Source organism: Somniosus microcephalus, chromosome 9 (assembly GCF_052327205.1).
Source record: "Somniosus microcephalus isolate GS21.2 chromosome 9, FLI_Smic_1.0, whole genome shotgun sequence".
In the NCBI taxonomy this organism is placed as follows: Eukaryota; Metazoa; Chordata; class Chondrichthyes; order Squaliformes; family Somniosidae; genus Somniosus; species Somniosus microcephalus.
In genome coordinates this window covers 249,892,884-249,920,654 of record NC_140995.1, presented here as the reverse complement: position 1 = coordinate 249,920,654, position 27,771 = coordinate 249,892,884, and the positions used below count along the sequence as shown (strand labels likewise).

At 50.7% G+C, this 27,771-nt stretch overlaps 1 protein-coding gene across 7 annotated transcripts in view; it reads right to left on the bottom strand.

Annotated features, from left to right (window-relative positions):
• The window catches only part of lclat1 (lysocardiolipin acyltransferase 1), a 292,648-nt gene that overhangs the window by 218,476 nt on the left and 46,401 nt on the right, over positions 1 to 27,771 (bottom strand). For all 7 annotated transcript variants that reach the window (XM_085998146.1, XM_085998147.1, XM_085998144.1 and 4 more), the window contains 2 exons: positions 16,187 to 16,352; positions 12,668 to 12,866 (listed from right to left, as the gene is read on the bottom strand). In XM_085998146.1, coding sequence (XP_085854272.1) covers positions 12,668 to 12,866; positions 16,187 to 16,351 — 364 coding nt within the window. In that variant the 5' untranslated portion in view covers position 16,352. The remainder of the gene's footprint in view (positions 1 to 12,667; positions 12,867 to 16,186; positions 16,353 to 27,771) is intronic.

The following is a 27,771-nucleotide window of genomic DNA, read 5'->3' as shown; positions in this document are numbered from 1 at the left end:
TACGATTTGGACAGGTTGGGTGATTGGGCAGAAACATTGCAAATGCACTATAATGTGGATAAATGTGAGGTTATCCACTTTGGTGGCAAAAACAGGAAGGCAGATTATTATTTGAATGGTAATAGATTGGGAGAAGGGGAAGTGCAAAGAGACCTGGGTGTTCTTGTACACCAGTCGTTGAAGGTAAGCATGCAGGTGCAGCAGGCGGTTAAGAAGTCAAATGGTATGTTGGCCTTCGTAGCAAGAGGGTTCGAGTACAAGAACAAGGATGTCTTGCTGCAGTTGTACAGGGCCTTGGTGAGACCACACCTTGAGTATTGTGTGCAGTTTTGGTCGCCTTACCTGAGGAAGGACGTTCTTGCCATGGAAGGAGTGCAGCGAAGATTCACCAGGCTGGTACCTGGGATGGCAGGAATGACGTATGAGGAGAGATTGTGTCAATTGGGCTTATACTCACTGGAGTTTAGAAGATTGAGAGGGGATCTCATCGAAACCTATAAAATTCTGTCAGGCCTGGACAAACTAGATGCAGGAAGGATGTTTCTGATGGCCGGGGAGTCCAGAACCAGGGGTCATAGTCTAAGGATAAGGGGTAAGCCATTTAGGACTGAAATGAGGAGGAATTTCTTCACCCAGAGAGTGGTGAACCTGTGGAATTCTCTGCCATAGAGGGCGGAGGAGGCCAGTTCATTAAATATATTCAAGAAAGAGTTGGATATATTTCTTAAGGCTAAAGGGATCAAGGGATATGGGGAGAAGGCAGGGACCGGGTACTGAATTTGGATGATCAGCCATGATCTCATTGAATGGCGGAGCAGGCTCGAAGGGCCTACTCCTGCTCCTATCTTCTATGTATTCTAGTATCTATGCTTCCACCCGAGGCCCATTGGAGGAGTCACCAAAAGTGATAGCAGCAGTCCGTGCACGCGGTAAAAGATAGCAAAAGAAAAGTGCAGATGCCTAAGTCCAGAGAACATGCCTGGTCATAGACAGCTTGTAACTTGAGGGTTTTATTCTCCAACAGACGCTGGTGTAAGAAAGGAGACGCAATTCCGTTAATAAAAGAATCACGAATTAACTCCTCCTGGTACTGCTCAGCTGAGACAGCTTTGAGATTACAATCCTTGCTGAGCCTGCGAAGCTTTTGAAGGAATTCGTCAAGTGATACCCCGGGTTGTTGTCGAGTTGTGGCCAGTAGATGCCGAGCAAAAATTTTGTTTGGGGCCTTAACATATAGTTGCTGTAGTATTTGGATAGCGGAGTCATAGTCTACACAGTCTTCAATATAGTCAAACACATGAGGGGATACATAATTGGCAAGTATCTCTAACTTATCAGGAACATTCTCACCACACACCCTGAGGAAGTTGCTGAAGGTACGATACCAGTGTTTCCATACCTTAGCAGTTGTAGGTGAATTCGGGTCCAGGTCAAGACTGGCAGGTCGGAGTAGTTTCTCCATGATGGATTGATTACTACCTCTGGTTCCCTTCTACTGTTTGAGTCGTAGCCGTCTGTTCCCAAAACCACTCAGAGCGTGGAGCAGCAAACAGTCGATTAAATTGACGTAAGAAAACTACGAGGCACTTGGTCAGAGTATTAAACAAGGCTTTAATCAACTGTTTCACAACATGGAGGTCTAGTTATCCTTCACTAGTTGCTGTTTACAAAATGTCCTGAGCAAGCTGGGCCCGTGCCAGAGTATTTATACTCTCCCTGGACAGCGCCACCAGCAGGCCGCCCAGTATTATTTCATAAGTCATTTCTACATGAATGGCAAGATTCATGTCACTCCACTTGTAGAATTTGCGCAGAATTAAAACCGCAATTCTTCCGTCCGTCGGTTGGCTCGCTCATACACGCTATGCAGCCTATACAGCGACTCAGCATTGACTTTAAAGTGCCATTGCCTTCCTCAACGCGAAACACCTACTTGCTTACTGTGGTGGACGAATATTCACGCTTTCCCTTGTCCCAATATGTTTACTTCCACAGTGATCAAATGCCTCGATCAGGTCTTTTCCCTTTGCGGTACGGCCAATTTCATCCACTCTGATCGGGGTCCCTCCTTCATGTCAAGCGAACTCAAAAGTTATCTTTCCCAATGGGGAATCACCACAAGTAGAACGACACCGTATCATCCTATTGGAAACGGACAGGTTGAGAGATACAACGCTATCATTTGGAACGCTGTTCGTCTTGCACGGAGGTCACACAACCTACCAGACCAGCAGTGGGAAACTATGCTCCCTGACGCATTGCATTCCATCAGGTCTCTTCTTTCTACATCCACTAACGGTACTCCTCACGAACAATTCTTCGGGTTCCAGTGTTGCTCCACTCATGGGAAGTCCCTACCATCATGGTTGGCAGCTCCTGGCCCTCTGCTGCTCCGAAGATTCGTCTGATCCTCTAAGAGTGATCCCCTCATTGACGAAGTGGAACTGACGGATGTCAATCCCACATATGCATACGTGCGGTACCCTGATGGCCGGGAATCCGCAGTGTCACTTCGGGATCTGGCTCCCTGCCCAACCGGTCCCACGGACCCAATCGATAGTGGGATCCATATTAATGACGCTGATACCCTGCGCTCCTCTGAGGATGACGCCCTACCCGGGACGTCAAGGGATCTGCCAGCTATTCCGCCGGATCAACCCGGGGAACAGAGCACTCCCCACGGGATGGCCACCTGAAGCCAGGACGCCGGTCAGTCACCGACTACTGAGCAGGGTGAAGCCAGCTCTGCGCCTATGGGGGCCCGCACCCGGAGCCACGATCTCCCCAGTCCCCCTCAGGTCGATCAAGACTCTGCCAGCACGCCAGTACGAGCCAAGCGACCCAGGGACCAAAACACGGTCCGAGGAGACGTGCCTGCCGACCTCCAACGGAGATCCAAACGACTGCATCTATTCTTAGTCCGATTTAATTCGGTAGAAGGAAGCCGCCGGACTTCCAATCTTTCAGGCGGGAAGAATGACATAAATCTTGACATGCATGTAGAAATGACTTATGAAATAATACTGGGCGGCCTGCTGGTGGCACTGTCCAGGGAGAGTATAAATACTCGGGCATGGGCCCAGTTTGCTCAGGACATTCTTTAACAGGAACTAGTGAAGGACACAACTAGACCTCCATGTTGAAAAACAGTTGATTAAAGCTTTGTTTAATATTCTGACCAAGTGCCTAGTAGTTTTCTTAGGTCAGGAGCTTTACTCTGTAGCTAACCCGTGCTGTACCTGCCCTGGGAGTGTTTGATGGGGACAGTGTAGAGGGAGCTTTACTCTGTATCTAACCCATGGTGTACCTGCCCTGGGAGTGTTTGATGGAACAGTGTAGAGGGAGCTTTACTCTGTATCTAACCCATGGTGTACCTGCCCTGGGAGTGTTTGATGGGACAGTGTAGAGGGAGCTTTACTCTGTATCTAACCCGTGCTGTACCTGCCCTGGGAGTGTTTGATGGGACAGTGTCGAGGGAGCTTTACTCTGTATCTAACCCATGGTGTACCTGCCCTGGGAGTGTTTGATGGGACAGTGTAGAGGGAGCTTTACTCTGTATCTAACCCGTGCTGTACCTGCCCTGGGAGTGTTTGATGGGACAGTGTCGAGGGAGCTTTACTCTGTATCTAACCCGTGCTGTACCTGCCCTGGGAGTGTTTGATGGGACAGTGTAGAGGGAGCTTTACTCTGTATCTAACCTGTGCTGTTCCTGCCCTGGGAGTGTTTGATGGGACAGTGTAGAGGGAGCTTTACTCTGTATCTAACCCGTGCTGTACCTGCCCTAGGAGTGTTTGATGGGACTGTGTAGAGGGAGCTTTACTCTGTATCTAACCCGTGCTGTACCTGCCCTGGGAGTGTTTGATGGGGCAGTGTAGAGGGAGCTTTACTCTGTATCTAACCTGTGCTGTATCTGCCCTGGGAGTGTTTGATGGGGACAGTGTAGAGGGAGCTTTACTCTGTATCTAACCCGTGCTGTACTTGCCCTGGGAGTGTTTGATGGGACAGTGTAGAGGGAGCTTTACTCTGTATCTAACCCATGCTGTACTTGTCCTCCCAACTACCTCGCCTTTGGCCTACTGCTCGCTATGACATCTCTGCAGCTACCGAGTTACTAAATCGCACCCTCTCCACCACCTTTGATGCCCGTGTACCCACTAAATTAATTACACACTCTCACCCTAGTCGTTCCCCCGGTATACGTCTGATTTCCATTCCCTTAAGTCCAAGGGACGCAGACTGGAACAACTTTGCTGGACAACTGGTCTAATCATCCATCACCAGATTTGGCTCGATAATATAAAGCACTACCGGGTCCTGCTCGCCATCACTAAAACCGCCCACTATTCCAAGATCATCCAGGACGGCAAAAATAACACCAGGCATCTCTTCTGCACCACTAACTGTCTTCTCAAACCACCTGCCTCCTCCTCCCTCGCCTCCAACAGTAAATGTGAGGAGCTCATGGATTTCTTTGTTAAAAAGATCGACAACATCCGTCTAATTGCTGCTGCTTTCAATTCCCTCTCTCCCCCTCTCCCACCGGACCTTACTTCTTTTCCGTTTTCCCCCTGCCCCAACCCTAAATTTGTATATTTCTCCAATGTCTCTCCAATCTGCCCCCTTGGCCTTTCAGAGCTGATCTTTCAATGAGACCAACCTCCTGCTCTCTCAACCCTATTCCTACTAAATTGTTAACAACCCAACTTTTCTTCCTGGCTCCCACAGTTGTGGATACTGTAAACGGTTCTCTCTCCTCAGGTACTGTCCCCCTTTCCTTCAAATCTGTCGTCATCACCACTTTCCTCAAAAAAACAACCCTTGACCCCGCCGTCCTAGCAAACTATTGCCCCCTCTCTAACCTCCCTTTCCATTTCAAAGTTCCTGAACATGTTGCCTCCCAAATCTGTGCCCATCTTTCCCAGAACTACTTGTTTGAATCCCTCCAATCAGGCTTCCGCCCTGCCACAGTACTGAAACTGCTCTAACCAAGGTCACAAATGACATCCTAATTGACTGTTACAAAGGTAATCTATCCTTTCTTGTCCATCTGGACCTGTCTGAAGCCTTTGACAGGATAGACCACAAAACTCTGCTCCAATGTTTCGCCACCGTCGTCAAGGTGGATGGGACTGCACTCGCCTGGTTCCTTTTGTTTTTATTCGTTCCTGGGATGCGGGCGTTGCTGGCAAGGCCGCCATTTATTGCCCATCCCAAGTTGCCCTCGAGAAGGTGGTGGTGAGCCGCTTTCTTGAACCGCTGCAGTCCGTGTGGTGATGGTACTCCCACAATGCCGTTAGGGAGGGAGTTTCAGGATTCTGACCCAGTGACGATGAAGGATCAGCGATATACTTCTAAGTCAGGATGGTGTGTGACTTGGAAAGAAACTTGGAGGTGGCGGTGTTCCCATGCGCCTGCTGCCCTTGTCCTTCTAGGTGGAAGAGGTCACGGGTTTGGGAGGTGCTGCCGAAGAAGCCTTGGCAAGTTGCTGCAGTGCATCTTGTAGGTGGTACACACTGCAGCCACGGTGCGCCGGTGGTGGAGGGAGTGAATGTTTAAGGTGGTGGATGGGGGGCCAATCAAGCAGGCTGCTTTGTCTTGGATGGTGTTGAGCTTCTCGAGTGTTGTTGGAGCTGCACTCATCCAGGCAAGTGGAGAGTATTCCATCACACTCCTGACTTGTGCCTTGTAGAAGGTGGAAAGGCTTTGGGGAGTCAGGAGGCGAGACACTCGCCGCAGAATACCCAGCCTCTGACCTGCTCTTGTAGCCACAGTATTTATGTGGCTGGTCCAGTTAGATTTCTAGTCAATGGTGACCCCCAGGATATTGATGGTGGGGGATTTGGTGATGGTAAAGCCATTGAATGTCAAGGGGAGGTGGTTAGAGTCTCGCTTGTTGGAGATAGTCATTGCCTGGCACTTGTGTGGCGCAAATGTTACCTGCCACTTATCAGCCCAAACCTGAATGTTGTCCAGGTCTTGCTGCATGCGGGCACGGACTGCTTCATTATCTGAGGAATTATGAATGGCACTGAACACTGTGCAGTCATCAGCGAACATCCCCATTTCTGACCTTAAGATGGAGGGAAGGTCACTGATGAAGCAGCTGAAGATAGTTGGGCCTAGGACACTGCCCTGAGGAATTCCTGCAGCGATGTCCTGGGGCTGAGATGATTTACCTCCAATCACCACAACCATTTTCCTTTGTGCTAGGTCTGACTCCAGCCAGTGGAGAGTTTTCCCCCTGATTCCCACTGACTTCAGTTTTACTAGGGCTCCTTGATGCCACACTCGGTCAAATGCTGCCTTGATGTCAAGGGCAGTCACTCTACCCTCACCTCTGGAATTCAGCTCTTTTGTCCATGTTTGGACCAAGTCTGTAATGAGGTCTGGAGCCGAGTGGTCCTGGCGGAACCCAAACTGCGCATCAGCGAGCAGGTTATTGGTGAGTAAGTGCCGCTTGATAGCACTGTCAATGACACTTTCCATCACTTTGCTGATGATTGAGAGTAGACTGATGGGGCGGTAATTGGCCGGATTGGATTTGTCCTGCTTTTTGTGGACAGGACATGCCTGGGCAGTTTTCCACATTGTCGGATAGATGCCAGTGTTATAGCTGTACTGGAACAGCTTGGCTAGAGGCGCGGCTAGTTCTGGAGCACAAGTCTTCAGCACGATAGACAGGATGTCAGGGACCACAGCCTTTGCTGTATCCAGTGCACTCAGCCGTTTCTTGATATCACGTGGAGTGAATCGAATTGGCTGAAGACTGGTTTCTGTGATGGTGGGGACCTCGGGAGTAGGCCGATATGGATCATCCACTCGGCACTTCTGGCTGAAGATGGTTGCAAACGCTTCAGCCTTGTCTTTTGCACTCACGTGCTGGGCTCCACCATCATTGAGGATGGGGATATTCATGGAGCCTCCTCCTCCCGTTAGTTGTTTAATGGTCCACCACCATTCACGACTGGATGTGGCAGGACTGCAGAGCTTTGATCTGATCCGTTGATTATGGGATCGCTGAGCCCTGTCTATAGCATGCTGCTTCCGTTTTTTAGCATGCATGTAGTCCTGTGTTGCAGCTTCCCCAGGTTGGCACCTCATTTTTAGGTACACCTGGTGCTGCTCCTGGCATGCTCTTCTACACTCCTTATTGAACCAGGGTTGGTCCCCTGGCTTGGTGGTAATGGTAGAGTGAGGGATATGCCGGGCTATGAGGTTACAGATTGTGGTGGAATACAATTCTGCTGCTGCTGATGGCCCACAGCGCCTCATGGATGCCCAGTTTTGAGCTGCTAGATCTGTTCTGAATCTATCCCATTTAGCATGGTGGTAGTGCCACACAACACGATGGAGAGTGTCCTCAGTGTGAAGACGTGACTTCGTCTCCACAATGACTGTGCGGTGGTCACTGCTACCAACACTGTCATGGACAGCTGCATCTGCGACAGGTAGATTGGCGAGGACGAGGTCAAGTAGGTTTTTCCCTCGTGTTGGTTGTCTCACCACCTGTCGCAGGCCCAGACTGGCAGCTATGTCCTTCAGGACTCGGCCAGCTCGGTCAGTAGTGGTGCTACCGAGCCACTCTTGGTGATGGACATTGAAGTCCCCCACCCAGAGTACATTCTGTGCCCTTGCTACTCTCAGTGCTTCTTCCAAGTGGTGTTCAACATGGAGGAGTACTGATTCATCAGCTGAGGGAGGGCGGTAGGTGGTAATCAGCAGGAGGTTTCCTTGCCCATGCTTGACCTGAAGCCATGAGACTTCATGGGGTCCGGAGTCAATGTTGAGGACTCCCAGGGCCACTCCTTCCCGACTGTACACCACTGTGCCGCCACCTCTGGTGGGTCTGTCCTGCCGGTGGGACAGGACATACCCAGGGAAGGTGATGGCGGAGTTTGGGACATTGGCTGAAAGGTATGATTCTGTGAGTATGACTATGTCGGGCTGTTGCTTGACTAGTCCGTGGGACAGCTCTCCCAATTTTGGCACAAGTCCCCAGATGTTGGTGAGGAGGACTTTGCAGGGTCGACTGGGCTGAGGGTGCTATTGTCGTGCCCGTAGCCGGTGCCGAGGTCGATGCCAGGTGGTCCGTCCTGTTTCATTCCTATTGGTTTTTGTAGCGGTTTGTTACAACTGAGTGACTTGCTCGGCCATTTCAGAGGGCAGTTAAGAGTCAACCACATTGCTGTGGGTCTGGAGTCACATATCGGCCAGATTTCCTTCCCTAAACCACATTAGTGAACCAGATGGGTTTTTATGACAATCCCATAGTTTCATGGTCACCATTACTGATACTACCTCTTTATTCCGAATGTATTTAATTAACTGAATTTAAATTCCCCAGCTGCCGTGGTGGGTTTTGAACACGTCTCCGGATTGTAGTCCAGGCCTCTGGATCACTAGTCCAGTAACAACCACTGTGCTACCATTCCCAACCGTAACTAGAGAATCAATCACCTGCAATGTCTTCTCTTCTCGATCCCGCGCTGTCACTTCTGAGGATCGATCCTTGGCCCCCTCCTATTTCTCATCTACATGCTGCCCCTCAGTGACATCATCCGGCAACTCAAGGTGAGTTTTCACATGTACGCTGATGATACCCTGCTCTACCTCTCCTCCACCTCTCGAACCCTCCACCGTCTCCATACTATCAGACTGCTTGTCCAACATCCAGCACTGGATGAGTAGAAATTTCCTCCAATTTAATATCGGGAAGACCGAAGCCATAGTCTTCGGTCCCTGCCACAAACTCCATTCCCTTTCCACTGATTCCATCTCTCTCCCCGGCAACTGTCTAAGGCTGACCAAGTCTGTTCGCAACCTTGGTGTCATATTTGATCACGAATTGAGCTTCTTACCTCATATCCGTTCTATCACTAAGACTTTCCATCTCCACCTCCATAACATCGCCCGTCTCCACCCTTACCTCAACTTATCCGCTGCTGAAACCCTCAGCCATGCCTTTGTTACCTCTAGACTTGACTATTCCAACGCACTCCTGGCTGGCCTCCCACATTCCACCCTACGTAAACTTCAGGTCATCCAAAACTCGGCTGCCCCGTGTCCTAACTCACACCCAGTCCCGTTCACCCATCACCCCCTGTGCTCACTGCCCCGTGTCCTAACTCACACCCAGTCCCGTTCACCCATCACCCCCTGTGCTCACTGCCCCGTGTCCTAACTCACACCCAGTCCCGTTCACCCATCACCCCCTGTGCTCACTGCCCCGTGTCCTAACTCTCACCCAGTCCCGTTCACCCATCACCCCCTGTGCTCACTGCCCCGTGTCCTAACTCACACCCAGTCCCGTTCACCCATCACCCCCTGTGCTCACTGCCCCGTGTCCTAACTCTCACCCAGTCCCGTTCACCCATCACCCCCTGTGCTCACTGCCCCGTGTCCTAACTCACACCCAGTCCCGTTCACCCATCACCCCCTGTGCTCACTGCCCCGTGTCCTAACTCACACCCAGTCCCGTTCACCCATCACCCCCTGTGCTCACTGCCCCGTGTCCTAACTCTCACCCAGTCCCGTTCACCCATCACCCCCTGTGCTCACTGCCCCGTGTCCTAACTCACACCCAGTCCCGTTCACCCATCACCCCCTGTGCTCACTGCCCCATGTCCTAACTCTCACCCAGTCCCGTTCACCCATCACCCCGTGCTCACTGCCCCGTGTCCTAACTCACACCCAGTCCCGTTCACCCATCACCCCCTGTGCTCACTGCCCCGTGTCCTAACTCACACCCAGTCCCGTTCACCCATCACCCCCTGTGCTCACTGCCCCGTGTCCTAACTCACACCCAGTCCCGTTCACCCATCACCCCCTGTGCTCACTGCCCCGTGTCCTAACTCACACCCAGTCCCGTTCACCCATCACCCCCTGTGCTCACTGCCCCGTGTCCTAACTCACACCCAGTCCCGTTCACCCATCACCCCGTGCTCACTGCCCCGTGTCCTAACTCACACCCAGTCCCGTTCACCCATCACCCCCTGTGCTCACTGCCCCGTGTCCTAACTCACACCGAGTCCCGTTCACCCATCACCCCGTGCTCACTGCCCCGTGTCCTAACTCGCACCCAGTCCCGTTCACCCATCACCCCCTGTGCTCACTGCCCCGTGTCCTAACTCACACCCAGTCCCGTTCACCCATCACCCCGTGCTCACTGCCCCGTGTCCTAACTCACACCCAGTCCCGTTCACCCATCACCCCCTGTGCTCACTGCCCCGTGTCCTAACTCACACCCAGTCCCGTTCACCCATCACCCACTGTGCTCACTGCCCCGTGTCCTAACTCACACCCAGTCCCATTCACTCATCACCCCCTGTGCTCACTGCTCCGTGTCCTAACTCACACCCAGTCCCGTTCACCCATCACCCCCTGTGCTCACTGCCCCGTGTCCTAACTCACACCCAGTCCCGTTCACCCATCACCCCGTGCTCACTGCCCCGTGTCCTAACTCACACCCAGTCCCGTTCACCCATCACCCCCTGTGCTCACTGCCCCGTGTCCTAACTCACACCAAGTCCTGTTCACCCATCACCCCTGCGCTCGCTGCCCCGTGTCCTAACTCACACCCAGTCCCGTTCACCCATCACCCCCTGTGCTCACTGCCCCGTGTCCTAACTCACACCCAGTCCCGTTCACCCATCACCCCCTGTGCTCACTGCCCCGTGTCCTAACTCACACCCAGTCCCGTTCACCCATCACCCATGCTGCTCACTGCCCCGTGTCCTAACTCACACCAAGTCCTGTTCACCCATCACCCCTGCGCTCACTGCCCCGTGTCCTAACTCACACCCAGTCCCGTTCACCCATCACCCCCTGTGCTCACTGACCCGTGTCCTAACTCACACCCAGTCCCGTTCACCCATCACCCATGGTGCTCACTGCCCCGTGTCCTAACTCACACCCAGTCCCATTCACCCATCACCCACTGTGCTCACTGCCCCGTGTCCTAACTCACACCGAGTCCCGTTCACCCATCACCCCTGCGCTCGCTGACCTACACTGGCTGTTGGTTAAGCAACGCCTCGATTTAAAAATTCTCATCCTTGTTTACAAATCCCTCCATGGCCTCGCCCCTCCTTATCTCTACTCTCCACCAGCCCTATAATCCCCCTAGGCCTCTGCGCTCCACCTATTCTCGACTCTTGAGCATCCCCGATTTCCATCGCTCCACCATTGGCGGCCATGCCTTCAGCTGCCTGGGCCCCGAGCTCTGGAATTCCCTCCCTAAACCTCTCCGCCTCTCTCTCCTCCTTTAAGACGCTCCTTAAAACCACCTCTTTGACCGAGCTTTCAGTCACCTGCCCCAATTATCTCCTCATATGGCTCGGTGTCAAATTTCTTTTTTTGATAACACTCCTGTGAAGCGCCTTGTGGTGTTTTATTACGTTAGAGGCCTTATATAATAGTTGTTGTTGTTAAACACAAAGTAATAAAAGTCGGAGGAAAGCTGCAGAATCTCTCTGGGCAGAGAGCGGAGGGGAAGTTGAAGAGCGAATGCAAAAATGTTCCTCCTGTCTTGTGGGTTTTAAAGATAAAATACTGAGGCCAAAGGTTGTAACCAGAGCCAGAAGCAAACTGAGCGCTTCCTGTCGCAAGAGCTGCAACCTTTGAGACGCGAGTGAGCGGCCAGAGGATTTCCAGCAAATGACATTTAAAATCGAGAATAGCAGATAAACCGCTGCAGCAGAGAGCGCGGAGTCCGGTTGCAGAGACTGCACGGTCTCTTTTTGCAGTCTCAGTGCGGTCAGTGCAGAGGTGGCTGAGAATCTGAGGCGGGCAGGCAGAGCGGGCCTGGGGGTGAAAAGTCACCTCCCCAGACCGCAGTCAGGCCACACAGCTGAACCTGTTGTATAGCACAGGCAGGCAACCAATGGCCGCGTCTCACTCTACTTGCGATCAAACTGAGTGCGCTAGGCTCCTTAGTCAGGAGCCTCCGGGCTAGCAGCCTCTCCCACCCGCCAAACCACACCCCACTCCTACAGGAGCCTATCGCCCTCCTCCAAGGGGCCGTTCTTCATGACTGGAATGGGAGTCCATGGGGTATTCCACCATGGGAAGCATTGCAGCTGAGCCCGATCCTGTGCCCACTGCCTGCAGCTGCATGTTCCAGAACAGATCACATCATGGAGGCCAGGCTGATTGCTCCGTAGCCCCGTATAAGGGTGAAGCACAGGAGGAGGCCATTCGACCCACTGGGTCTGTGCTGGCTTTTTGCTAGAGCAAAGCTTCACCTCTTGGAATCTTACACTGTCCCATCAAACACTCCCAGGGCAGGTACAGCACGGGTTAGATACAGAGTAAAGCTCCCTCTACACTGTCGCATCAAACACTCCCAGGGCAGGTACAGCACGGGTTAGATACAGAGTAAAGCCCCCTCTACACTGTCCCATCAAACATTCCCAGGACAGGTACAGCACGGGTTAGATACAGAGTAAAGCTCCCTCGACACTGTCCCAATCAAACACTCCCAGGGCAGGTACAGCACGGGTTAGATACAGAGTAAAGCTCCCTTTGCACTGTCTCATGGAACAAGTCAACCCTATCCTCACTCCCCAATCCAAACATGCCCAACTGTACAGGAACTATTAATCCCAGCGCCTCCCATTGTAATGAAGACCCGTGACTGGGTCAGAGGACAAGGGTCAGCAGCACTAACCAAAGCCCGGAATGGATTTGAGGGTTGACTTGAGGCAGATCTTTTCCATTCTGAGGTAGCTATATCGGAGCAGGCAGTTCCACAGATACATCCAGTCCAGGCGTGTCCGATGGTTCATGATGATCACACTGCGCTCGCCGGGGACGAAGCCATCGCCAGTGATCACCACTCGCACTCCAAGCACCATCTCCATCAGGGCCTGCGCACACAGAGCGAAGCTTTGACTCAAACGGCAATGGACCACGCTCATTACACAAAACGGAGAATGGGGAGGGGTACGAACATCTGGAGAATGGGTTCAAACAGCTGGAGAATGGGGGAGGGGTCAAACCACTGGAGAATGGGGGAGGGGGTCAAACAGCTGGAGAATGGGGGAGGGGGTCAAACAGCTGGAGAATGGGGGAGGGGGTCAAACAGCTGGAGAATGGGGGAGGGGGTCAAACATCTGGAGAATGGGTTCAAACAGCTGGAGAATGGGGGAGGGGTCAAACCACTGGAGAATGGGGGAGGGGTCAAACATCTGGAGAATGGGGGAGGGGTCAAACATCTGGAGAATGGGGGAGGGGTCAAACATCTGGAGAATGGGGGAGGGGTCAAACATCTGGAGAATGGGGGAGGGGTCAAACATCTGGAGAATGGGGGAGAGGTCAAACAGCTGGAGAATGGGGGAGGGGTCAAACATCTGGAGAATGGGGGAGGGGTCAAACAGCTGGAGAATGGGGGAGGGGTCAAACAGCTGGAGAATGGGGGAGGGGTCAAACAGCTGGAGAATGGGGGAGGGGTCAAACAGCTGGAGAATGGGGGAGGGGTCAAACAGCTGGAGAATGGGGGAGGGGTCAAACAGCTGGAGAATGGGGGAGGGGTCAAACATCTGGAGAATGGGGAGGGGTCAAACATCTGGAGAATGGGTTCAAACAGCTGGAGAATGGGGGAGGGGGTCAAACATCTGGAGAATGGGGGAGGGGGTCAAACAGCTGGAGAATGGGGGAGGGGGTCAAACAGCTGGAGAATGGGGGAGGGGGTCAAACATCTGGAGAATGGGTTCAAACAGCTGGAGAATGGGGGAGGGGTCAAACCACTGGAGAATGGGGGAGGGGTCAAACATCTGGAGAATGGGGGAGGGGTCAAACAGCTGGAGAATGGGGGAGGGGTCAAACATCTGGAGAATGGGGGAGGGGTCAAACAGCTGGAGAATGGGGGAGGGGTCAAACATCTGGAGAATGGGGGAGGGGTCAAACATCTGGAGAATGGGGGAGGGGTCAAACAGCTGGAGAATGGGGGAGGGGTCAAACATCTGGAGAATGGGGGAGGGGTCAAACAGCTGGAGAATGGGGGAGGGGTCAAACAGCTGGAGAATGGGGGAGGGGTCAAACATCTGGAGAATGGGGGAGGGGTCAAACCACTGGAGAATGGGGGAGGGGTCAAACATCTGGAGAATGGGGGAGGGGGTCAAACCGCTGGAGAATGGGGGAGGGGTCAAACAGCTGGAGAATGGGGGAGGGGTCAAACATCTGGAGAATGGGGGAGGGGGTCAAACCGCTGGAGAATGGGGGAGGGGTCAAACAGCTGGAGAATGGGGGAGGGGTCAAACAGCTGGAGAATGGGGGAGGGGTCAAACCACTGGAGAATGGGGGAGGGGTCAAACATCTGGAGAATGGGGGAGGGGTCAAACAGCTGGAGAATGGGGGAGGGGGTCAAACAGCTGGAGAATGGGGGAGGGGTCAAACATCTGGACAATGGGGGAGGGGTCAAACATCTGGAGAATGGGGGAGGGGTCAAACAGCTGGAGAATGGGGGAGGGGGTCAAACATCTGGAGAATGGGGGAGGGGTCAAACATCTGGACAATGGGGGAGGGGTCAAACAGCTGGAGAGTGGGGGAGGGGGTCAAACATCTGGAGAATGGGGGAGGGGTCAAACAGCTGGAGAATGGGGGAGGGGTCAAACATCTGGACAATGGGGGAGGGGTCAAACATCTGGAGAATGGGGGAGGGGTCAAACAGCTGGAGAATGGGGGAGGGGGTCAAACATCTGGAGAATGGGGGAGGGGTCAAACAGCTGGAGAATGGGGGAGGGGGTCAAACAGCTGGAGAATGGGGGAGGGGTCAAACAGCTGGAGAATGGGGGAGGGGTCAAACAGCTGGAGAATGGGGGAGGGGTCAAACAGCTGGAGAATGGGGGAGGGGTCAAACAGCTGGAGAATGGGGGAGGGGGTCAAACATCTGGAGAATGGGGGAGGGGTCAAACAGCTGGAGAATGGGGGAGGGGTCAAACAGCTGGAGAATGGGGGAGGGGGTCAAACAGCTGGAGAATGGGGGAGGGGTCAAACCGCTGGAGAATGGGGGAGGGGTCAAACATCTGGAGAATGGGGGAGGGGGTCAAACATCTGGAGAATGGGGGAGGGGTCAAACCGCTGGAGAATGGGGGAGGGGTCAAACCGCTGGAGAATGGGGGAGGGGGTCAAACATCTGGAGAATGGGGGAGGGGTCAAACATCTGGAGAATGGGGGAGGGGGTCAAACATCTGGACAATGGGGGAGGGGGTCAAACAGCTGGAGAATGGGGGAGGGGTCAAACAGCTGGAGAATGGGGGAGGGGTCAAACAGCTGGAGAATGGGGAGGGGGTCAAACATCTGGAGAATGGGGGAGGGGTCAAACATCTGGAGAATGGGGGAGGGGTCAAACAGCTGGAGAATGGGGGAGGGGTCAAACCACTGGAGAATGGGGGAGGGGTCAAACAGCTGGACAATGGGGGAGGGGTCAAACATCTGGAGAATGGGGGAGGGGTCAAACATCTGGAGAATGGGGGAGGGGTCAAACAGCTGGAGAATGGGGGAGGGGTCAAACCGCTGGAGAATGGGGGAGGGGTCAAACAGCTGGAGAATGGGGGAGGGGGTCAAACATCTGGAGAATGGGGGAGGGGGTCAAACAGCTGGAGAATGGGGGAGGGGGTCAAACATCTGGAGAATGGGGGAGGGGTCAAACATCTGGACAATGGGGGAGGGGTCAAACAGCTGGAGAATGGGGGAGGGGTCAAACATCTGGACAATGGGGGAGGGGTCAAACCGCTGGAGAATGGGGGAGGGGGTCAAACATCTGGAGAATGGGGGAGGGGTCAAACATCTGGAGAATGGGGGAGGGGTCAAACATCTGGAGAATGGGGGAGGGGTCAAACCGCTGGAGAATGGGGGAGGGGTCAAACAGCTGGAGAATGGGGGAGGGGTCAAACATCTGGACAATGGGGGAGGGGTCAAACCGCTGGAGAATGGGGGAGGGGGTCAAACATCTGGAGAATGGGGGAGGGGTGATGCGGTAGGGAAGGATACAGATACTGAATGGAGAGAACAATTTGTGTTGATCCTACTCTCGCTGAAACCTGACAACATCCCTCTGTGAGGAACGAGCGGGGGAGCGAGACTAACTGGATAGCTCGGGCCGAATGGATTCATTCCATGCTGTCAGGTTGTATGATTGTAAGCCGGAGGCAGAATCAGCGTGGCTCTCCCAGAGGTGATCACTTACCACAGGGAAGGTGAGCCACACTGCCACGATGCGGTCCGTGATATAGCGATACCAGGCTGTGGAGAGGAGCATGATCGGGAGAAACGGAGCCAGCATGAAGATACTGCCAAACAAACTGCTGAAGAACAGCAGTAGCAGGATGATGGTCCCCTTCAATGACAACATGCTGCAGAAAGGAAGAGCAAATGAGTCAACAACAAGCACATCAGGGTAAAGACTTCACTCATACTGGGGTACGGGACCTGCAGTGTCTGTGGAACTGTACCCCAGTGAGAGTCAGTGTCTGTGGAACTGTACCCCAGTGAGAGTCAGTGTCTGTGGAACTGTACCCCAGTGAGAGTCAGTGTCTGTGGAACTGTTCCCCAGTGAGAGTCAGTGTCTGTGGAACTGTTCCCCAGTGAGAGTCAGTGTCTGTGGAACTGTACCCCAGTGAGAGTCAGTGTCTGTGGAACTGTACCCCAGTGAGAGTCAGTGTCTGTGGAACTGTACTCCAGTGAGAGTCAGTGTCTGTGGAACTGTTCCCCAGTGAGAGTCAGTGTCTGTGGAACTGTACCCCAGTGAGAGTCAGTGTCTGTGGAACTGTTCCCCAGTGAGAGTCAGTGTCTGTGGAACTGTACCCCAGTGAGAGTCAGTGTCTGTGGAACTGTTCCCCAGTGAGAGTCAGTGTCTGTGGAACTGCACCCCAGTGAGAGTCAGTGTCTGTGGAACTGTACCCCAGCGAGAGTCATACAAACATAGAAGATAGGAGCAGGAGTAGGCCATTCGGCCCCTCGAGCCTGCTCCGCCATTCAATGCGATCATGGCTGATCATCCAAATTCAGTACCGTCCCTGCTTTCTCCCCATACCCCTTGATCCCTTTAGCTTTAAGAAATATATCCAACTTCTTCTTGAATATATTTAATGAATTGGCCTCTACTGCCTTCTGTGGTAGAGAATTCCACAGGTTCACCACTCTCTGGGTGAAGAAATTCCTCATTTCTGTCCTAAATGGCTTACCCCTTATCCTTAGACTGTGACCCCTGGTTCTGGACTCCCTGCCATCGGGAACATCCTTCCTGCATCTAGTCTGTCCAGTCCTGTCAGAATTTTATAAGTTTCAATGAGATCTCCGCTCATTCTTCTAAACTCCAGCGAGTACAAGCCCAATCGACCCAATCTCTCCTCATACGTCATTCCTGCCATCCTAGGTATCAGCCTGGTGAATCTTCGCTGAACTCCTTCCATGGCAAGAACATCCTTCCTCAGATAAGGCGACCAAAACTGCACACAATACTCAAGATGTGGTCTCACCAAGGCCCTGTACAACTGCAGCAAGACATCCTTGTTCCTGTACTCAAACCCTCTCGCTACGAAGGACAACATACCATTTGCCTTCTTAACCGCCTGCTGCACCTGCATGTTTACCTTCAGCAACTGGTGCACAAGGACACCCAGGTCTCGTTGCACTTCCCCTTCTCCCAATCTATTGCCATTCAGAGAATAATCTGCCTTCCTGTTTTTGCTACCAAAGTGGATAACCTCACATTTATCCACGTTATACTGCATCTGCCATGCTTCTGCCCAATCACCCAACCTGTCCAAATCCTCCTGGAGTTTCTCAGCATCCTCCTCACAGCACACACGCCCACCCAGCTTTGTGTCGTCTGCAAACTTGGAGATATTACATCTAGTTCCCTTGTCTAGATCATTAATGTATATTGTGAATAGCTGGGGTCCAAGGACCGATCCGTACGGTACCCCACTAGTCACTGCCTGCCACTCGGAAAAAGACCCGTTTATTCCAACTCTTCGCTTTCTGTCTGCCAACCTGTCTGCTAAAGGGATCAAGCGATATGGGGAGAAGGCAGGGACAGGGTACTGAATTTGGATGATCAGCCATGATCTCATTGAATGGCAGAGCAGGCTTGAGGGGCCGAATGGCCTACTCCTGCTCCTATCTTCTATGTATCTATGAAGTGGGGGAAGGAGGTGCTAGCTTTTCCTAACTTCTCCCGCAGAGCGGCGGCAGACCTGAGCGGCAGCAGACCGAGGCCCGAGAGTGGGGATAAAAGCAGTGACAGACCCGCGTCTACAAGAGGAAGCGGCAGTGTGACGTCACAGGTAAGGCAGGTAAGTGACTGGTAGTGACTGTGGGCCAAGTTTTAAGTTAACATATAACATACAACTAAATTTTAAAAACTAAACTTAATTTAATTCATTTAAAACTAAACGAGGTAAATAATTTGATTAACACTAAACTAAATAAATAAAATAATGGGAGAACAGGAGATGTGTTGCTGCTGCAATATGTGGGAGCTTGTGGACATTTTTCTCCAGGGCGACTACATCTGCGGTCAGTGTCTGTGGCTCGAGGAACTTCGGCTCCGAGTCGAGGAGCTGGAGTCCGAGCTGCAGACATTGAGACATCAGGGAGGGAGAAAGTTACCTGGACCTTTTGCTCCAGGGGGCAGCCACACCCCTTAGATTAAATACTTTAAAATTGACACGTGGTCAGGGACAGGAGGGTGTGACTGCGAGTGAGGCAGGTACAGGGATCCAGGAGGTGGTATTGCAGGAGCCTCAGTCCCTGCACTTGTCCAATAGATTCGAGGTTCTTGCAACCCTTGTGGACAAGTGCAGGGACTGCGGGGAGGACAAGCAAACTGACCACGGCACCGTGGTACAGGAAGCCGTTCAAGTGGGGGGAGTAAAAAGGAAGGTGGTTGTAGTAGGCGACTGTATAGTTAGGGGGATAGACACTGTTCTTCACAGCCAGGAACGTGAGTCCCAAAGGCTATGTTGCCTACCCGGTGCCAGGGTAAAGGACATCTCCTCCGGGCTGGAGAATAATTTGGAGCGGGAGGGGGAGGATCAAGTTGTTGTGGTCCACGTAGGTACCAACGACATAGGCTGGACAAAGAACGAGGTTCTGCTGAGAGTTTGAGCAGAACCACAAAGGTCATAATCTCTGGATTATTACTGGAGCCACGAGCAAATTGGCATAGGGTCAATAGGATCAGGGAGATGAATGCATGGCTCAAAGATTGGTGTGGGAGAAGTGGGTTTCGGTTCGTGGGGCACTGGCACCAGTACTGGGGGAAGAGAGAGCTGTTCCGTTGGGACGGAATACACCTGAACCATGCTGGGATCAGAGTTCTAGCGAATCGAATAACTAGGGAGGTAGATCGGGCTTTAAACTAAATAAGGGGTGTGGGGGGGAGGGTCCCAGTGGAGAGAAATCTAGAATGCTAAAGAGAAAAGATAAGGAAGCAGTGCAGGAATGTGATTGGGGTAAGGATAACCAGATTGTGTCAGGAAGGGCACAGAGCGTACAAACAAAGGAGTGCACTAACATAGGGTCCGGGTAAGAAAACATGGTAAAACAAATAGGGCCATAGTACAAAAAAATGTCAAGATGTCTAAAAATGTTAAAAAGACAAATCTAAAGGCACTGTATCTGAATGCACAAAGCATTCGTAATAAGGTAGATGAATTAACAGCGCAAATAGATGTAAACGGATACGATATAATTGTGATTACGGAGGCATGGCTGCAGGGTGACCAAGGCTGGGAGCTGAATATCCAAGGATATTCGATATTTAGGAAGGACAGTCAAAAAGGAAAAGGAGGTGGGGTGACGTTGTTAGTAAAGGATGAAATCAGAGCAATAGTGAGAAAGGATATTGGCTCAGAAAATCAAGATGTAGAATCAGTCTGGGTGGAGCTAAGAAGCACCAAGGGGCAGAAAACATTGGTGGGAGTTGTCTATAGGCCTCCAAACAGTAGTGGTAATGTAGGGGATGGCATCAAACAGGAAATTAGAGATGCATGTAACAAGGGTACTACAGTAGTCATGGGTGATTTAATCCACATATAGACTGGCCAAACCAAATTAGCAATAATACTGTGGAGAATGAATCCCTGGAGTGTGTACGAGATGGTTTTTTTAGACCAGTACGTTGAGGAGCCAACTAGGGAACAGGCTATCCTAGATTGGGTATCGTGCAATGAGAAGGGGTTAATTAATAATCTTGTTGTGCGGGGTCCTTTAGGGAAGAGTGACCATAACATGATAGAATTCTTCATTAAGATGGAAAGTGAAGAAGTCCAATCCGAAACTAGGGTCCTGAATCTAAACAAAGGAAACTACGATGGTATGAGGAGTGAGTTGGCTATGATAGATTGGGGAGCTTCATTAAAAGGCATGACGGTGGATAGGCAATGGCTAACATTTAAGGAACGAATGCATGAATTGCAACAGTTGTACATTCCTTTCTGGCGTAAAAACACAAAAGGAAAAACGGCCCAACCATGGCTAACAAAAGACATTAAGGATAGTATTAGATCCAAAGAGGAGTCATATAAAGTTGCCAGAAAAAGTAGCAAGCCTGAGGATTGGGAGCAGTTTAGAGTTCAGCAAAAAAGGACACAAATAACTTCCCAGAAATGCTAGGGAACCAAGGGTCTAGTGAGAAGGAGGAATTAAAGGAAATTAGTATCAGTAAAAAAATAGTGCTGGAGAAATTAATGGGACTGAAAGCCAATAAATCCCCAGGGCCTGATAATCTGGCCCTAAAGAGGTAGCCATGGAAATAGTTCATGCATTGGTTGTCATCTTCTAAAATTCTATAGATTATGGAACAGTTCCTGCAGATTGGAGAGTGGCAAATGTAACCCCAATATTTAAAAAAGGAGGGAGAGAGCAAACAGGGAACTACAGACCGGTTAGCCTAACATCAGTAGTAGGGAAAATGCTAGAGTCTATTATAAAGGATGTGATAACAGGACACTTAGAAAATATCAACGGGATTAGACAAAGTCAACATGGATTTATGAAAGGGGAATCGTGTTTGGCAAACCTACTGGAGTTTTTTGAGGATGTAACTGGTAGAATAGATAAAGGAGAACCAGTGGATGTGGTTCAAAATCCTGGAACTCCCTACCTTTTATATTCGCTTATGGGATGTGGGTGTTGCTGGCAAGGCCAGCATTTATTGCCCATCCCTAGTGGCCTTGAGAAGGTGGTGGTGAGCCGCCTTCTTGAACCGCTGCAGTCCGTGTGGTGAAGGTACTCCCACAGCGCTGTTAGGGAGGGAGTTCCAGGATTTTGACCCAGCGACGATGAAGGATTGGCGATATACTTCTAAGTCAGGATAGTGTGTGACTTGGAGGGGAACTTGGAGGTGGTGGTGTTCCCATGCGCCTGCTGCCCTTGTCCTTCTAGATGGAAGAGGTCGCGGGTTTGGGAGGTGCTGCCGAAGAAGCCTTGGTGAGTTGCTGCAGTGCATCTTGTAGATGGTACACACTGCAGCCACGGTACGCCGGTGGTGGAGGGAGTGAATGTACAAGGTGGTGGATGGGGTGCCAATCAAGCGGGCTGCTTTGTCCTGGATGGTGTCGAGCTTCTTGAGTGTTGTTGGAGCTGCACTCATCCAGGCAAGTGGAGAGTATTCCATCACACTCCTGACTTGTGCCTTGTAGATGGTGGAAAGGCTTTGGGGAGTCAGGAGGTGAGACACTCGCCACAGAATACCCAGCCCCTGACCTGCTCTTGTTGCCACAGTATTTATGTGGCTGGTCCAGTTAAGTTTCTGGTCAATGGTGACCCCCAGGATGTTGATGGTGGGGGATTCGGCGATGGTAATGCCATTGAATATCAAGGGGAGGTGGTTAGACTCTCGCTTGTTGGAGATAGTCATTGCCTGGCACTTCTGTGGCGTGAATGTTACCTGCCACTTATCAGCCCAAGCCTGAATGTCGTCCAGGTCTTGCTGCATGTGAGCATGGACTGCTTCATTATCTGAGGAGTTGCGAATGGCACTGAACACTGACAGATCGTGATGTAGAACTGGAATCAGTTTGGGTGGAGCTAAGATACAGCAAAGGGCAGAAAACATTGGTGGGAGTTGTGTATAGGCCACCAAACAGTAGTGGTAATGTAGGGCACAGTATCAATCAAGAGATTAGAAGTGCATGTAACAAAGACAATACGGTAATCACGGGGGACTTTAATCTACATATTGACTGGGCAAATCAAATTACAGGAAACTTTGGTTTATCCGGAGGTTAACTGTCCGGAATGCTCGAGCCACTGGCAAAAATCAGGAGCCGTTTCGTTAGGTTTTTTTCTTTTCGTTGCTTTTTTTTCCACCAGTCAGGCTCCGCAAGGTCTCGCTGAAGCTGTTGCTAAGCTACAGAGACGCTTGCAAGGTACGGCCGACTGTTTAGAAGCTCTTGCTAAGCAACAGGGTTTGTTGCCAGATACGGAGCTCAAAATCTCCGTATGTTTCAACATTAGCGCTGGTTTGTCCGGCAGTTTTGATGGGACGGCAACAGCTCGGTCCCGTCGGTGCCGGATAGCACAAAGTTTCCTGTACCACTAATGGTGTGGAGGGCAAATTCTTGGAATGCATGCGAGATGGTTTCCTGGATCAGTATGTGGAGGAACCAACCAGGGAACAGGCTATTCTGGATCTGGTACTGTGTAATGAGAAAGGGCTAATCAATAATCTTGTGGTAAAGAGGCCTTTAGGGACAAGTGACCATAATATGATTGAATTTTATATTAAGTGATGTAGTCCAATCTGAAACTAAGGTCTTCAATCTAAACAGAGGAAACTACAAGGGTATGAGGGACAAGTTGGCCATGGTAGATTTGGAGACTACACTAAAAGGTATGAAGGTGGACATACAATGGCTAACAGTACAAAGGGATCTGGGGGTCCTGGTGCATGAAACACAAAAAGTTAGTATGCAGGTACAGCAGGTGATCAGGAAGGCCAATGGAATCTTGGCTTTTATTGCAAGGGGGATGGGGTATAAAAACAGGGAAGTCTTGCTGCAGTTATACAGGGTATTGGTGAGGCCACACCTGGAATACTGCGTGCAGTTTTGGTTTCCATATTTAAGAAAAGATATACTTGCTCTCGAGGCGGTTCAGAGAAGGTTCACTCGGTTGATTCCGGAGATGAGGGGGTTGACGTATGAGGAAGGGTTGAGTAGGTTGGCACTCTACTCATTGGAGTTCAGAAGAATGAGAGGCGATCTTATCGAAACATATAAGATTGTGAGGGGGCTTGATCGGGTGGATGCGGTGAGGATGTTTCCACTGATAAGTGAGACTAGAACTAGGGGGCATAATCTAAGAATAAGGGGCTGCGCTTTCAAAACTGAGATGAGGAGAAACTTCTTCACTCAGAGGGTAGTAAATCTATGGAATTTGCTACCCCAGAGAGCTGTGGAAGCTGCGACATTAAATAAATTTAAAATGGAGATAGACAGTTTCCTAGCAGATAAGGGAATTAGGGGTTACGGGGAGAGGGCAGGGAAGTGGACGTGAGTCTAGATTCGGATCAGCCATGATCCTATTGAATGGCCTACTCCTGCTCCTACTTATGTTCTTATGTTCAAGGAAATAATGCATCATTTGCAACAAACATATATTCCTCTCGGGCATAAAAACCCAAAAGGAAAAGTGATCCAACCATGGCTAACAAAAGGAATTAAAGCTAGTATTAAGTCAAAGGAGGAAGCTTATAAAGTTGCCAGAAAAAGCGGTCAGCCTGAGGATTGGGATCTTTTTAGAAATCAGCAAAGGGGGACCAAGAAATTGATAAAGAAAGGGAAAATGGAATATGAGCACAAACTAGCGAAAAGGAGGAATTTCTTCACCCAGAGAGTGGTGAACCTGTGGAATTCTCTACCACAGAAGGCAGTTGAGGCCAATTCATTAAATATACTCAAGAAGGAGTTAGATATATTTCTTAAGGCTAAAGGGATCAAGGGATATGGGGAGAAAGCAGGGACCGGGTACTGAATTTGGATGATCAGCTATGATCTCATTAAATGGCGGGACAGGCTCGAGGGGCCGAATGGCCTACTCGTGCTCCTATCTTCTATGTATCTATGTATGTAAAATATAAAAACAGATTGTAAAAGCTTCTATAGGTATGTGAAAAGGAAAAGACTGGCGAAGGTAAATGTAGGTCCTTTACAGTCAGAGACGGGAGAATTTATAATGGGGAACGAGGAAATGGTGGATAAATTAAATAAATACTTTGTTTCTGTCTTCACAGAGGGAGACACAAAAAACCTCCCAGAAATACGAGAAAACCAAGGGTGTGGCGAGAATGAGGAACTTAAAGAAATTATTAGTAAAAAACAGTACTAGCAAAATTAATGGGACTAAAAGTCGATAAATCCCAAGGACCGGATGACCTACATCCTAGGGTTTTGAAAGAGGTGGCCATTGGGATAGTGGACACATTGGTTGTCATCTTCCAAAATTCTATAGATTCTGGAACGGTTCCTGCAGATTGGAGGATAGCAAATGTAACCCCGCTATTTAAGAAAGGAGGGAGAGAGAAAACAGGGAACTACAGACCTGTTAGCCTCACATCAGTAGTTGGGAAAATGCTGGAATCTATTATAAAGGATGCAATAACTGGGCAGTTAGAAACTAATAGTAAAATTGGGCAGAGTCAACATGGATTTATGAAAGGGAAATCCTGTTTGACAAACCTATTGGAGTTCTTTGAGGATGTAACTAGTGGAGTGGACAAAGGGGAACCGGTAGATGTGGTGTATCTAGATTTTCAAAAGGCCTTCGATAAGGTCCCACACAAGAGGTTGGTGAACAAAATTAGGGCACATGGAATTGGGGGTAATATACTAGCATGGATTGAGAATTGGTTAACAGACAGAAAACAAAGAGTAGGGATAAACGGGTCTTTTTCAGGATGGCAGGCTGTGACTAGTGGGGTACTGCAAGGATCGGTGCTTGGGCCCCAGCTATTCACAATCTATATCAATGATTTGGATGAGTGACACAAAGCTAGGTGTCAGTGTCAGTTGCGAAGAGGATGTGAAGAGGCTTCAAGGGGATCTCGACAGGCTCAGTGAGTGGGCGAGAACATAGCAGATGGAATATAATGTGGATAAATGTGAAGTTATCCACTTTGGTAGAAAAAACAGAAAGGCAGAGTATTTCCTAAATGGTGAAAGATTGGGGAATGCAGATGCTCAAAGGGACCTGGGTGTCCTTGTACATGAGTCACTGAAAGTGAATGTGCAGGTGCAGCAAGCCATTAGAAAGGCAAATGGTATGTTGGCCTTCATTACAAGAGGATTTGAGTACAGGGGTAAAGAAGTCTTACTCCAATTATATAGGGCCTTGGTGAGACCACACCTGGAGTACTGTGTACAATGTTGGTCTCCTTACCTAAGGAAGGATATACTTGCCATAGAGGGAGTGCAACGAAGGGTCACGAGATTGATTCCTGGGATGGCAGGATTGTCGTATGAGAAGGGATTGAGTAAACTAGGCCTGTATTCTCTTGAATTCAAAAGAATGAGAGGATCTCATTGAAGCATACAAAATTATTACAGGGCTTGATAGGGTGGATGCTGGGAGAATGTTTCCCTTGGCTGGGGAGTCTAGAACCAGGGGCCACAGCCTCAGGATAAAGGGTCGGCCATTCAGGACTGAGATGAGAAGAAATTTCTGCACACAGAGGGTGGTGAATCTTTGGAATTCTCTACCCCAGAGGGCTGTGGAGGCTCAGTCATTGGGTATATTCAAAACAGAAGTCGATAGATTTCTGACTAGTAAGGGCATCAAGGTATATGGCGATAGGGCCGGTGAATGGAGTTGAGGCAGAAGATCAGCCATGATCTCATTGAATGGCGGAGCAGGCTTGAAGGGCCGAATGGCCGACTCCTGCTCCTATTTCTTATGTAACACTGTGCAGTCATCAACGAACATCCCCACTTCTGACCTTATGATGGAGGGAAGGCCATTGATGAAGCAGCTGAAGATGGTTGGGCCTAAGACACTGCCCTGAGGAACTCCTGCAGCGATGTCCTGGGGCTGTGATGATTGACCTTCAACCACCACAACCATCTTCTTTTGTGCTAGGTATGACTCCAGCCAGTGGAGAGTTTGCCCCCCCAATTCCCATTGACTTCAGTTTTACTCCTTGATGCCACACTCAGTCAAATGCTGCCTTGATGTTAAGGGCAGTCACTCTCATCTCACTTCTGGAATTCAGCTCTTTTGTCCATGTTTGGACCAAGGCTGTAATGAGGTCAGGAGCCGAGTGGTCTTGGTGGAACCCAAACTGAGCATCAGTGAGCAGGTTATTGGTGAGTAAGTGCCGCTTGATAGCACTGTCGATGACATCTTCCATTACTTTGCTGATGATTGAGAGTAGACTGATGGAGCGGTAATTGGCCGGATTGGATTTGTCCTGCTTTTTGTGGACAGGACATACCCGGGCAGTTTTCCACATTGTCGGATGGATGGCAGTGTTGTAGCTGTACTGGAACAGCTTGGCTAGAGGCACAGCTAGTTCTGGAGCACAAGTCTTCAGCACGATAGACAGGATGTTGTCGGAGCCCATAGCCTTTGCTGTATCCAGTGCGCTCAGCCATTTCTTGATATCACGTGGAGTGAATCGAATTGGCTGAAGGCTGGCTTCTGTGGTGGTGGGGACCTCAGGAAGAGGCCGATATGGATCATCCACTCGGCACTTCTGGCTGAAGATGGCTGCAAACACTTCAGCTTTGTCTTTTGCACTCACGTGCTGGGCTCCACCATCATTGAGGATGGAGATATTCATGGAGCCTCCGCCTCCCGTTAGTTGTTTAATAGTCCACCACCATTCACGACTGGATGTGGCAGGACTGCAGAGCTTTGATCTGATCCATTGATTGTGGGATCGCTTAGCCCTGTCTATAGCATGCATGTAGTCCTGTGTTGCAGCTTCCCCAGGTTGGCATCTCATTTTTAGGTATGCCTGGTGCTGCTCCTGGCATGCTCTTCTACACTCTTTATTGAACCAGGGTTGGTCCCCTGGCTTGATGGTAATGGTAGAGTGAGGGATATGCCAGGTCATGAGGTTACAGATTGTGGTGGAATACAATTCTGCTGCTGCTGATGGCCCACAGCGCCTCATGGATGCCCAGTTTTGAGCTGCTAGATCTGTTCTGAATCTATCCCATTTAGCACGGTGGTAGTGGCACACAACACGATGGAGAGTGTCCTCAGTGTGAAGATGGGACTTCATCTCCACAATGACTGTGCGGTGGTCACTGCTACCAATGCTGTCATAGACAGATGCATCTGCGACAGGTAGATTGGCGAGGACGAGGTCAAATAGGTTTTTCTCTCGTGTTGGTTCTCTCACCACCTGTCGCAGGCCCAGACTGGCAGTTATGTCCTTCAGGACTTGGCCAGCTCGGTCAGTAGTGGTGCTACCGAGCCACTCTTGGTGATGGACATTGAAGTCCCCCACCCAGAGTACATTCTGTGCCCTTGCTACTCTCAGTGCTTCTTCCAAGTCGTGTTCAACATGGAGGAGTACTGATTCATCAGCTGAGGGAGGGCGGTAGGTGGTAATCAGCAGGAGGTTTCCTTGCCCATGCTTGACCTGAAGCCATGAGACTTCATGGGGTCCTGAGTCAATGTTGAGGACTCCCAGGGCCACTCCTTCCTGACTGTATACCACTGTGCCGCCACCCCTGGTGGGTCTGCCCTGCCGGTGGGACAGGACATACCCAGGGATGGTGATGGAGGAGTCTGGGACATTGGCTGAAAGGTATGATT